The 12,635-nt window shown below is 40.9% G+C and overlaps 1 protein-coding gene across 1 annotated transcript; it reads right to left on the minus strand.

Annotated features, from left to right (window-relative positions):
* Positions 1-1,287: 1,287 nt before the first annotated feature.
* On the minus strand, positions 1,288-4,539 carry dusp28 (dual specificity phosphatase 28). Its single transcript, XM_079379765.1, has 3 exons — positions 4,503-4,539; positions 1,915-2,556; positions 1,288-1,480 (listed from the first exon to the last, which is right to left on the minus strand). The coding sequence occupies exons 2-3, from the start codon at positions 2,257-2,259 to the stop codon at positions 1,355-1,357; spliced, it is 471 nt and encodes a 156-aa protein (XP_079235891.1). The 5' UTR covers positions 2,260-2,556; positions 4,503-4,539; the 3' UTR covers positions 1,288-1,354.
* Positions 4,540-12,635: the final 8,096 nt, after the last annotated feature.

Raw genomic sequence — 12,635 nt, forward strand, 5'->3', positions numbered from 1 at the left:
TGTCAGTAAATAAAGTAGACAAATGTTACATTATGTTTTAATGAGACTATAATATGAACACACACTTTCATAGACCCATTATTTGATTCCTCTATGTGGTAACACGAAAAAATAATAAATACTGTAAGACAGGACTTAACATATAATGTTATTTAAAGACATACTAAAATACAGTTCTACAATAAAATGTACAGCATTGAAACGATTTAAGAAATTTTGGGATGACCTTTATGGATTTATATTAGTTTTTAACCTGACAGTGGTGATATACAGCAAAGCATATAACTGCATCAGAAAACATGCCATGGGGACATTCCTGAGTATTGACAATTACAGACATAATAATACGACATAATTCACATTCTAAACAATATTATACTGAGTAAAGCAATACTTTATAGAGAAAGGAAATAAAGAGATACAAACTAAATTTTAAATGGACTCTTTTACACAAAAGGATACAATTACACTTTGATGAATACCCTCTCTGTGGAAGGGTAAAGTGGAAGAACTGCTTTGGTGTTGTTGTTTTTGTGCTGCATTTATATAGAATATTTAAGTATTTCTCTTTTCTTTTTATGCAGCCTAAATTAAATCAAATCCTACTGAGATAATTATTTAGGAGGGTAATGTATTACTGTGATGCTTCAAGCAATTTAGAGGTTTTCTAGATTTGTTAGAGGGATGCCTCTGAAAAAAAAGATTTTAAAAATTTTAGCAGAAAAAGGCTTTCTTAGGAGCCCTAATCCTGCTTTAATAACCTAAAATCGGTCAAAATGTAGGGTGGTACATATGATGATTATATTTCTACATGTAGGCCTATCATGATTATATTTCTTATATAACCTATAATTTGTAAATACATATATAAGCTAAATGGTAAATATAACTAATATTTATATAATTTATATAAATATTTAGATCGACAAACTGTACTGTATAAGATTTCTTTCTAACTGAAAGTAATCTATAGGCTATCCGCTGCCGTTTTCAAAGAATAGCGCAAAACTATGACATTTCATTCACTGACGCGGCAACGCATATACTTACTTGCAGGCAACCCGCAAAAATAAAAGCTTGCTGATTTTATATTTGAAAATTATAAAAATTCACATATATATGTGTGTGTGTGTGTGTATGCATTTTATTTTTAAGTGTACTATAAAATAACTTTTTATTTTAAAATATAATAGTATTATCACACGTCCTAATCATTTAAGGCACATATCATTATTATTGTTATTATAAGGTATTCATTATTTGCAGCAAGCTTAAAGAGCAACATGACTAAAGCTTTAGCTATTATAAAATCCTGAAGATTGAGAATGTCATATCAGAAAATGTTGGTATGAAGTTAAAGTGGAGAGAGGTTAGATCTGTGGCGGGCCGACCTCCTGATCTTCAGTTCCTGTTCATATCGCTCCAGCTGAGTCCAGAATCCAGGGTTCGGCTCAACTACTGATCGGGCACTTTTTACTACCTGATAGAACAATTAGGAATTACAGAAGAGAAATAGGAACTACAGAAGCAGTAAACAACATTAAATTATGGCATAAAAATCTAGAATGCTGTGGCTTTTCATTATCAATTAGGCTGCATTCAGTAATGATTAGAATATGAGTGATGTATATTTTGATGTCTTGTAGCTGCCTTTATTTTGTGCAATTTATATTCATTATATATTAGAATTTTGTTTTGTTTCATTTTACCTTGCTGCCTATATGTCTGCTTTTCCTTATTATAATATAAACCAATAAAATATCAGCAACTAAGAAAAATAATGACTGCACACATAAAGTTTCAAATACCTATTTAAAAAAACTTTAATTTAAAAAGAACTTGTGCATAAGCTGCATGTGTCTGACTAGAACTGTTTCATATCAGACTTCAATTTGACAAAAACACTATTCCTACCTGGAAGGCATCTGTCAAGGTGAGACCCTGGTGCTTCATTAAATAGGCCACACAGACAGTAGCTGAGCGACTGCGTCCATTCTTGCAGTACACAACAGTGCGGCCTCCCCGTTCTGCCTCACTGGCTATGGCATCAGCACAGCGGTCAAAATACTTGTAGAGGTCTTCTTGAGGGTCATCATATACAGGTACACGCAAAGTGCTTACCCGTATAAAGGGAAAGGGTTGCTGCTTGGAAACATTAATACAAAGCGTGACCTTCTCCTTCTGGATAAGTTCACTGCTACAGGCTGACCGGGCATTACTGATCAGCAGACAGTCTGTAACTGTGCTTAACTGCAGCATCTCTAACGATATGCTTGCATATATTTGACTATATGACTATATGAAGGAACATCTTAAGTATTGAATAATCATTATAATCACAGGTCCACTGGGTCCTGCATTCCCAGTGGGAAATAGTGTTTCATTTAATATATGTAGTCATTTCTTTTAAGTTCTGAAGATACTAATATTATTACAACAGAGGTAGATGCATACAGTAGATCAGATAATAAATTATTATATATACTGCATCAGCAAGGAGAATGGTCAGATGTTTCAACCTCGTCTTAGTGCCCTTACACAGCCAAGTCTTGTGAGCTGTTGATTAAATAAGAGAGGAGAGAACATTATTTGTTTAGAACAAACACACGCAAAGGTCAATCAATAAAGGGAACAACACTTTTGTACAGTAACCTGAATGTACAGTAAAGTATTGAAATTGTTCACTGGGCATGCTCCAACACCATGTTTAACAGCGCGGATATGCTCAAGGTGCGTTCACGCCATATCAGAATTCCCGCAATTATGAGATTCCAACTTGTAAAAAGCGTTCACTTCCTCGTAGAACTCGTAATTACAAACTGTGAACTGGGAGTTTTCTGAGCAGTGTTGCCAAATTGGATAAAAAAAACTGTATCAATAAGCCCTCATCTATATGGAATCTGATCCCTAATGTTGTTTTTTTTCCAAACTAGGTGGTTTAAGTTTATTATTAATCTGTAACTATAACATATAAAATCCCTGTCAAATTATCTCTTTTCCATAGGCAAATGTTGTTGGCTTGGTCCCTCATTTTTAAACACAATTTTACACCTCACTCGTATCTAATCTGGAATAACAAGAATCTACTGTATAAACACAAATCTCTCTTTTTTTTTTAAATTGGTTTAAAAATTTTATTATTTTTGTGTCTCAACTTTTCAATCAAAATGGTTCAATCTGTAATTACTTTTTACAGAGTTTTTAGTTAAGCATAGAATTCCAGTTAGCAAGAGTTTGCAATTGTTGCTGATGCAGTGCCACATGAAGTTCTCATGCTTTTTAGAGGTCTTTCTTTCCAATCTCATGTCACTCAGTGGATCTTTGTAAAACATTTGTTAGAAAACAGTGCCTTTCGTCATCCAAGTCAAAAAACAATAAAAAGTTTTGTTTCAGATGCTTTCTTAAAAGACTTAAAAATTATATTAATACCAACTGTTCTTTCTGTTTAGAAAACAATGAAACATCTTTACATTTATTCTGGAATTGCTCTTACACAACATAATTTTGTTGTGACATTCTTGACTTTATCAAATGTTATGTGAATCCTAATTTTGATTTTACTTATAGCAATGTCATTTTTGGCTTTCATGAATGTGAAAAAAAAAGTGATGCTTATTTTATAAACCTTATTTTCCTGTTAGCTAAATATCATATTCATAAATGTAAATTTTCTTTTTTTAAGATTCAAACTTAAAATGAAAATGTATTTTGATTCTATTGAGTTCTCTACGAACATAAAAGCAATAAGAACAATGACTTTGTTGAAGGACTTGGCACTTCCTTTGGACCGAAAGACTGAATGTCCCTGAACGGTTGTTGTATTGTTAGGTTTTGACGATAACAATTGTTATTGTTTTTTGTTTGTTTGTTTGTTGTTGTTTTTCAAGCATTCAATAAAAAAAATAAAAATAAAAAAAACTACTGCTCATAAATCTGTTTTTAGAACAGTAAAAGCTTTTTTACTGTAGTCGCAATGTTATATTGCGTCACGTTTATCATAAAACACTGATGAAAGCATATATACCCCCACTTTATTAGTATTTAGTTTACGTTGAACTTTATTATTGAGCAGATGGCGCAGTATATAAAAAGTGTTTCTGTTGCTCATAAAAACGTTTCTGAAACGTCTGTGTATTTCACAAATATTGCATTTTATTCCCTTCATCTGTGATAGAGTATGCAAACACCGCGTGAGCGTCACTAACGGGAGCAGAAAGTGTCCGGCTTGACATATCCGCTTTCATCTCCGCCCCTGACTGCAAGCGGCTACTCTCGTTGATCGCCGTCTGTAGCCGTGCTTCTTCTGTTTGAGCTCTGTTTAGCTTTGAAAGTGTTGCCATAGAAAAGCATAATTCCGAGTCCGAGGACGTGAACAGCCCTGAGTAGAACGTCACTTGCTGTCATCTCAAAATTACGGTAATTACGATATGGCGTGAACGCAGCATTATGCTCATTCAAAACACGAAAAAAACATTGAGCTCAGATTAAGAAACCATTCTGACCTGCAGATTAGGCATGGGGATGATCCTCGAAGCGGATGAGGCAGAGCTTCATCATCCTGACCGCCACAACAGTCCCAATGACAGGGAAAACGTGCTGTGAACGCACAGCCAATTTACCCCGCCCATTCATGCCAACAATCGCCTTCCTGTCCAGTAACCAGTGTAGGATTAAAAATAGCTACATAACTTGAAACCTAAGATTGACATGCAGTTGACCCAATCTAGAGTTTATGTCTGCTGACGTTTTGTCGCTGGAAAAAAAACAAAAAACAGTTTTGGCCTTTGCAGTCTAAACAATTCTGCTGTTTAATATTTAAATAATTTTCCGCAGTTGCAACACAATTTGTTGGCAAAAGTGTATTGAGATATGAAAAAAAATAAGATCTCACCTTCTGTTTATTTATGGCAATCGAATCATAGCCCCACCTAATGGACAGTTGTGTATTCCAAATTTAAATAAATAGTTCAGTGTCCTTGTATGTAAAATACTCTTCCTCAGTTTTCATTTTATGTTAACTGAAGAAAGGATGGCATTTGTGTTTAGAATCAGGTGAGAGTAAGTAGACAATAGAGAATGAGAATGTGACATAACGCCGCGCTGAGTTCTGGGAAACTGCTTTGTTTATCCGCAATATTTGCTGGATAGCGCTGCCTTTCCGCTATTAAGTTTAGGGCAGAATTTGATTTTTTTTGTTGTGATTGTGAAAAATGTCACCATTGTTTGTCATTCATGCTGCATCGAGAATTGCAATAGTAACGCTCTCGGTTACTTACGTAACCTCGGTTCCCCGAAATAAGAAAATAATAATTTTGCTATGGGAAATACATTTTCCTCGAATACTACTGAAGCCTTATTGAATCACGCCAGTGAAACTGGCCAATGGCATTCAAGCGTGCGAAATATGAGCGGGAATCCCACTCTATATAAGGCAGTGCTTGTACGTCATCCATTCAATCCTAATCTTTGACTAAAGCAACTTGCTTTCTAAGATCCTGAGCTCGGTGACACGGCAATAAGAGCAATGTCTCGTTCCCTCATTTCGGGGAACCGAGGTTGCGTAAGTAACCGAGAGCGTTACTGTTCCCCTTCAATTCGGTCACTTCTACGGGAACGTATAAAATCCCACGTGTCACAGCGATGGAGCCTGGCTCGACTAAGTATGTCAAGATTCACATCCGGAGCCGTAATGAGAGCGGCAATGATATTGGTGCTCTTAGTAAACACAGCTCAGGTCTACAGGACCTAGTCGAAACCATGTAAATACAAGGTAAATTTTCGACGTGCGCGTGAAAGGCTGCTATAGCGGCCACATATCATTTCAATGTGGATGGCATTCGACCACTATCAAATCGCTCTTGGAGGAAGGCAAGAATTATTGGTATTGGGCAGTTGACTGGGTCTTCGCCCCACAATACACACCAACTTGAAAAAGTTTTCCATTTATGTGCGTAAAGACGCCTCGTGGAAGGAGCCCTAGCCTCAGAGATAGTGTTCAACATGCGCTGAGGAAGTGCATCTGTTACTGGCAAGCTCCGTCGAGCGGCCAGACATGAAGGCTCCATGACTCCGGATATGGGTACCATATCGTTCCTTGTGCTTGAGAGGCAAGGTCTCTCTTCGGTGGGATAGTCCACGGGGGGGCAACCAGCATCTCCACCAGTTCTGGGAACCACGGCTGATTGGAGCATTTCGGTGCCACTAACAGAACAGATTCCTTTTCCTCTCTGATTTTGCAAAGCACGCGAGGCAGAAGTTTCACTGGAGGAAAGGCATACTTGCGTACTTTCAGCCAGCTGTGAGCTAGTGCATCCACTCCCAGGGGAGAGTGTGTCAGAGCATAAAACAGTGGGCAGTGAGTGTTCTCCGCTGATGCGAAGAGGTCCACCTCCGCCCTGCCGAATACACTCCAAATCATGTTGACTGTCAGAGGGTGTAATCTCCACTCCCCATGAATTACCCCGCCCCTCGACAGCAAATCTGCGCCGTAGTTCAGGCGTCCGCGGACATGTACTGCCCGGATGGAGAGGAGGTGTCGATCTGCCCACAGAAGGAGGTCTCTCGCCAGCCGCAGCAGTGGCCGCGAGTTCACACCGCCTTGGTGATTTATAAATGCTACCACTGTCATACTGTCCGTCCTGATAAGAACGTGACGTTGAAGAATGTCTGGGAGAAAGCACTCGAATGCTAGGTGTACAGCACGGAGCTCCAGACAGTTTATGTGCCATGACTTCTCCGTTTCTGACCATGTCCCGAAGGCTGGTCTGCCATAACATACGGCTCCCCAGCCCGTGCTCGATGCATCTGTCATAACATTCTTTCTCCTGATCACTTGGCCAATACGAACACCCCGGCGATACAGAGTCATATTACGCCAAGGCGTCAGCATATGCAAACAGTCGCGCGTCACTTTGATGCGCAAGGTGCCCGTGCGCCATGTGTTCTGTGGCACCCGGCTCTTTAGCCAGAGCTGAAGCGGTCGCATATGTAGGAGCCCTATATTGCACACTGTCAAGGCAGCAGCCATCTGGCCGAGCGTCCTCTGAAAGCATTTTAGCGGGGAAGAACGACCTAATTTGAAGACTGCAAGAGAGATGATCAGTTTTTGTGAGCGCTCCTCCGACAGACGCACTCGCATATTGATTGAGTTCAGTTCCACTCCTAAAAAGGAGATGTTCTGGCTCGGTACCAGCATGCTCTTTTGCATATTTACAGTCAGGCCTAATCTCTGAATATGAGCGAGGTGTCTGAGTTTGTCGCTGAGCAGCACGCTCTCTGATTGGGCTAAGACTAGCCAGTCATCGAGAGAGTTCAGTATGCGCATTCCGCTCTGCTTCAGAGGAGAGAGAGCAGCGTCCATGCATTTTGTAAACGTACGAGGGACCAGACATAAGCCGAAGGGCAGGACCGTGAATTGGTACGCTATCCCCTCGAATGCAAATATCAGGAAGCGCCTGTGGCGGGGGCTACCTGAATGTGAAAATAAGCATCCTTTAAATCCACGGAGATAAACCAATCTCCCGTTCTGATATGAGAGAGGATTTGTCTCAGCGTAATCATTTTGAACGAGCACTTTGAAAGTGCATGATTCAGCGGTCTCAGGTACAAGATTAGGCGGAGTCCACGTCTTTCTTTGGCACCAGAAAATAACAGCTGTAGAAGCCGCTCTCGTGGTCTGTGAGGGGTACTGCCTCTACAGCACGCTTTGCGAGAAGATTGTGTATTTCCACTCGCAGAACTGAGGCATTCCGATCCCGTACAGTGGACATTAACACACCGTTGAAATGGGGCGGTCTGCGGAAGAACTGAAGAGTGTAGCCATTCTTTATTGATTTCATAACCCACTCTGATACCCCTGGCAGTGCCTGCCACGTTTCTGTGAACTGTGACAGCGGGCAAGGCGGACTGCGTACCGTGAGGGATAACTCGCCGTTGGGGGGCAGGGAGTTTAATACCACACGAGTGTGAGAGTGAGTGTTGGGGGAGAGGAGAGTGAGAGGAGGAAAATTGCCCTGATATTGAGGTGAGTTTTGTATGTTTTTCGACTTTATTGCACTGCATAGTGGAACAGTCAAAACACAAACATGACAATTGCTCTCGCCACCCGCAACAGGCAGGGGGGATGTGGTGAGCACACACAGGGGAGCGAGTGTTATTCTTCAGTGGCTCGTCTTCGGCACTGGGTGCAGCTTTCCTCCTCCGAGAGACAGCATCTGGAACGCGGCTTCGATTCCGGTGCTGGTGATCCGCCGTTTCTATCTGGACGGGGTCTCTGGCCCTTCGAGCCCTGATGGCGCTTCAGCCACGGTTGTCTTGACCTCACCGCCGGCTCCTGTTCGCGCCAAACAGCAGCAGATGAGGTGTGCTGTCTTCACACGCGCTGCGCTGAGGAGGAGCGGGAACGCGCAGGAGGTTTCGCGCTGGCGTGCTTTGGCAGGAAGTGGCTAATGGCTTTCGACTGCTTCAACACAGTGCTCCGTGAACGTCTCCACCGCCGCTCCGAAGAGACCTGAGGGATTCACGGGAGCGTCTAGAAGGGCCGAGTCCTTTAACTCGGTCAGAGTAAGCCACAGGTGACGATCTAGCACCACAAGATTCCCCATATTGTGGCCGATCGATCACCTTCGTCGCTCTGAGGGCCAGATCCATGGCACGTCGGAGCTCTTTAAACACTTCAGGGTCCGGCCCGTCCTCATCCAGAGACTTGAGCAACTTGCCCTGATATACCTGGAGTATCGCCATCACGTGCAGTGCTGAAGCTGCTTGGCCCACCGCGGAGAAAGCCTTGCCGGCAAGGTTTGCAGTGGTTTGCCGGCGAGGTTTGCTCCGCGAGGTGTCTTTTCGGCCGCGATCCGACTGGAGGTACCACTCGTCCAGGCGGCTTCTGGCTGGCTCGGCAGGAGGTGCCCACTCCAAACCGAGCTCATCCACTGCTTTGGACAGGACGCTTAGGAGCTCGATATCACTGTGATGGAGCTCCCCCGTGGGGCACAGTGTAATCCAGGGGGCTGTTGGACCACTCCTCTCTCGTAGATGCTGCCACCGAAATGGCATCATCCTCCTAGTCAGCGCCCACCATGGCACCGAAAGACACCACATCCTGAGCGTCGGGGGAGGGGCGGAGATCAGCAGTCATGAGGCACACTGGAAGGGGACCTGCAGCAGGGGGGTGAGGAGCGCGTGGGCACTGAGCCGGCACGGGCTCGTCACCTGATCCTGACAGATCCGCATCAGAAACTCGTTGCACTTTCCTCCTTGGCTTGAAAGAGGCTGCAGAGGAAGAGCGCGGCAGAGTTAGTTGGGCGAGTTCATCGCCTTGGACGATTGCCACACGGAGCCTGAGAGTCCGGAGACTCATATCCCCGCAGTGGGGGCAGTCCGACCCCCCAAGTGCCGCATCTGTGTGGGCGCGACCAAGGCAGAAGATGCACGATTCGTGGCCATCAGAGAGTTCGATTGGCTCCACGCAGGAGAGGCAATCGCAAGTCATCCTTGATTCCGAAGCTCACCGGAACACAGCAGGGGAAGAGAAGGTGTGTCCGCTGCAGCGTGTAGATCACAGTGAGTAGTCTTGTTGTTAGGCTTCTTGCTCTCGTAGAAGGTTGGCTGAAGAAAAAGATTCTGAATGGATGACGTACAAGCACTGCCTTATATAGAGTCGGATTCCCGCTTATATTTCGCTCACTTGAACGCCATTGGCCAGTTTTACTGGCGTGATTCAATAAGGCTTCAGTAGTATTTGAGGAAAATGTATTTCCCATAGCAATGTAGAAGTGACCAGTGGTGTAGTGGAGGGTATACGCAGGTATACGGCGTATACCCACTTCTTTATCAGTCGGCATTCCGTATACCCACTTCTAAATCTCCTCTGATGCGCACCATTCAGTAGTGTCCTGCATTAGCCAAATCACGACAGTCCAGCATATGAGTAACTAATCCAATCGCATGTGAATATGCGCAAATATTCTCTAAAAACATCCAGTAAAGACAGTGATGCGGTCAGGAAAGAGACGTAAACACACTCATGCAGTGTATGTTTCATTTATACTCGAAGCCGGATATCCCTGAAACGGCCTCATAGAAGTAACTTACGAGTCACGACGTGTAAGAATCCAGCTATCGCTGTGGCCAAAGCCATCTCTACTGTAGCTAAACTGAATTAAAAGAAACGTGAAGACAGTAAACGCATGATTGTGACATTATGGTTTGTGTGTGTTTTTCCAAGTCATCTACAGGTAATCAAAAACGGAGTGTCTATTTACACTAAGTGCAAATAGCCCATCTTGTTGGCAAAGACTATTTACACTAACTCCGAACGTGTGATTGAGTTAGTCAAGAATAAAAAAAGAAGTTAATTCCACATCAGTTTCAGTGGCGTAGATGGTAAGGCGCATGCTTATTGACGCGATCGACCCGAGTTCGCGCCCACCTTTTGCCAAACATTTTTTCTCCTTTTCAAATCTCATATCGCATCAGAAAGGCATTTATTTTCAATAAAACTGAAGGAAATAATCAAAAAGTTGAAAATAAAGTATCGGGTAGGGTTAGGGTAGGTGTAGGGAGGGCTTTATTGTCCCAATAAGGTGGCATCCATTTAATAAATTTGAATTAAGATTACATTTACACTCAGTACGTTATTATTGCGTACTGTTTTATAATGTACTACAATACTGAGGTGCAGATAATTGCCACTATTTGCAATAAGTAGTATAAATAGCAGAACATCTTGCTATTTTAACAGTGTAAATAGAATCTATCGCTATTTACACTAAGTGCAAATAGCCGCTGCCAATAAAAAAAGCATCTGATTCTGAATAATGCAGTGCTAATCGATAGCATTTATTACACTTGGCAATAGATACAGTACTAGGCAATAAAATATAACTTCTGCCTTATTTTGTGATAAAAAAAACAAAAATAAAAACAAAAAGTTATATATTAGGCTAAACAAATCATAAAACTCATTAGGAAAACTCTGGAAAAATATTAAATTATTGGTTATTGTCCAGCAGTGTATTTGATTTCTCAGCCAATTAAAAGCAAGTGGTAATAATAAATAAGCAATAATAATCAATAATAAAACCAGCCAATTAGACAAAAAAAGTTATTATATTTCTAACTTCTTAAATGATTGAGAATCATGATTTTTTGTTTGTTTCAAATAGGGATCACAATTCTGAACAGACAACTAAACAAAATAGCATGTAATTTACTAGAGATTCTGACAAAATGTCAGTTGCTGCAGTCTATTTATACATTTATTTTAATTGCAAAATCTGCACCTCTTCTGTGGATAATATTATTTTCATAATGATCCTTACTCAAGCAGAAGTAGTTAAGTAACAGAGTGCAAATATTACTGGCCCATTTTGGAGTGAACTAAATATGCAAGACTATTTTACATGTCACTGTTTTTGACACAGGTAGTTCATCCTTTGCAGAGCTGCTTAAAAAAAAACAAAAAAAACTGGGGGCATAAATTAAGAGTATACCCACTTCTCCAGGCACCACTACACCACTGGAAGTGACCAAATTGAAGGGGAACTGATATCATCGTTCTGAGAGAAAACTGGACAATGCAGTATGTTTTTTCGCCTTTTGTCTGTGTATAAACACCAAAGGAAACAGCGGAGAAGTAAAATAGTAATAGTAAATCTGTTGATGTCACTGATTAAACCCACTGCCTCTCACTCAATAAAAGAATCACATATCTGTGTGTTTTTGAAAGATTTGATTTTGTTGGTTTAATAATTAACGTTACCTTCTTTGCAAGTATGACTCTCACTAGGCTTGTGAATTAGCACAGCTTGAACAGGGCACTTTCTAAAATGCTTAATGTAAGTGGCTTAATGTACCAGGTCAGTGATAAAGACAAAATTGTAAAGTATATACTATGTGCAGATATGCAGTTCAAAATATGAACGCAACGCGTTTATTTACGTTAAGCATTTTCCTTTCAAAAGAACACGCTTAATGCACAGACACAATGATAATAAAAGAACACATTCTGTACACACCTTACTAATAAATCATATTATGTGCAGAAAAACAGATGACCATTAAATGAACATTAAATATGAATATGAACATATGAACATTAAATATCACTGTCTTAATCGATAAGCGCTTTCTACATTATGTTTTCTAAAGAGAGGAAAACGCTTAACATTTAAACATGTCGCATGTTTTGGCTCACCTGCATGTCTTTTAGCATCACTGTCCTAATACATTAAACCAGCATTTTAAAATGCTATAAAACTGTTCACAAGCTCCTAGGGATTCGATTTTTTCTTGTCATTTATTGACATAAATATAAAAATACAGCGAGTTTGTGACTGTTCGCTGAATGTTACCCACAATCTCTGATTGATGTAAAATTTATATTTATAATGACAACAATTATACTTTGTCATTTAAAAGTTTCCAACAAAGAAATGGATCGACTTCTGTCAGCTTGTTGAACACACTTTTCTTTGGATAATACCATATGACATCTGAAGATCAACACAGTAAATGAAATTCTACAAAACCTAAGAGAAAAAAATCTAATTATCATGCACTGTGATAAATTTGCTTCTCTTCTCTGCAAACGAAGAATTAATAATTGTTTAACTTAAAGGCAAAAACAAAACAAA

Source organism: Barbus barbus, assembly GCF_936440315.1.
Source record: "Barbus barbus genome assembly, chromosome: 26".
Classification (NCBI taxonomy): Eukaryota; Metazoa; Chordata; class Actinopteri; order Cypriniformes; family Cyprinidae; genus Barbus; species Barbus barbus.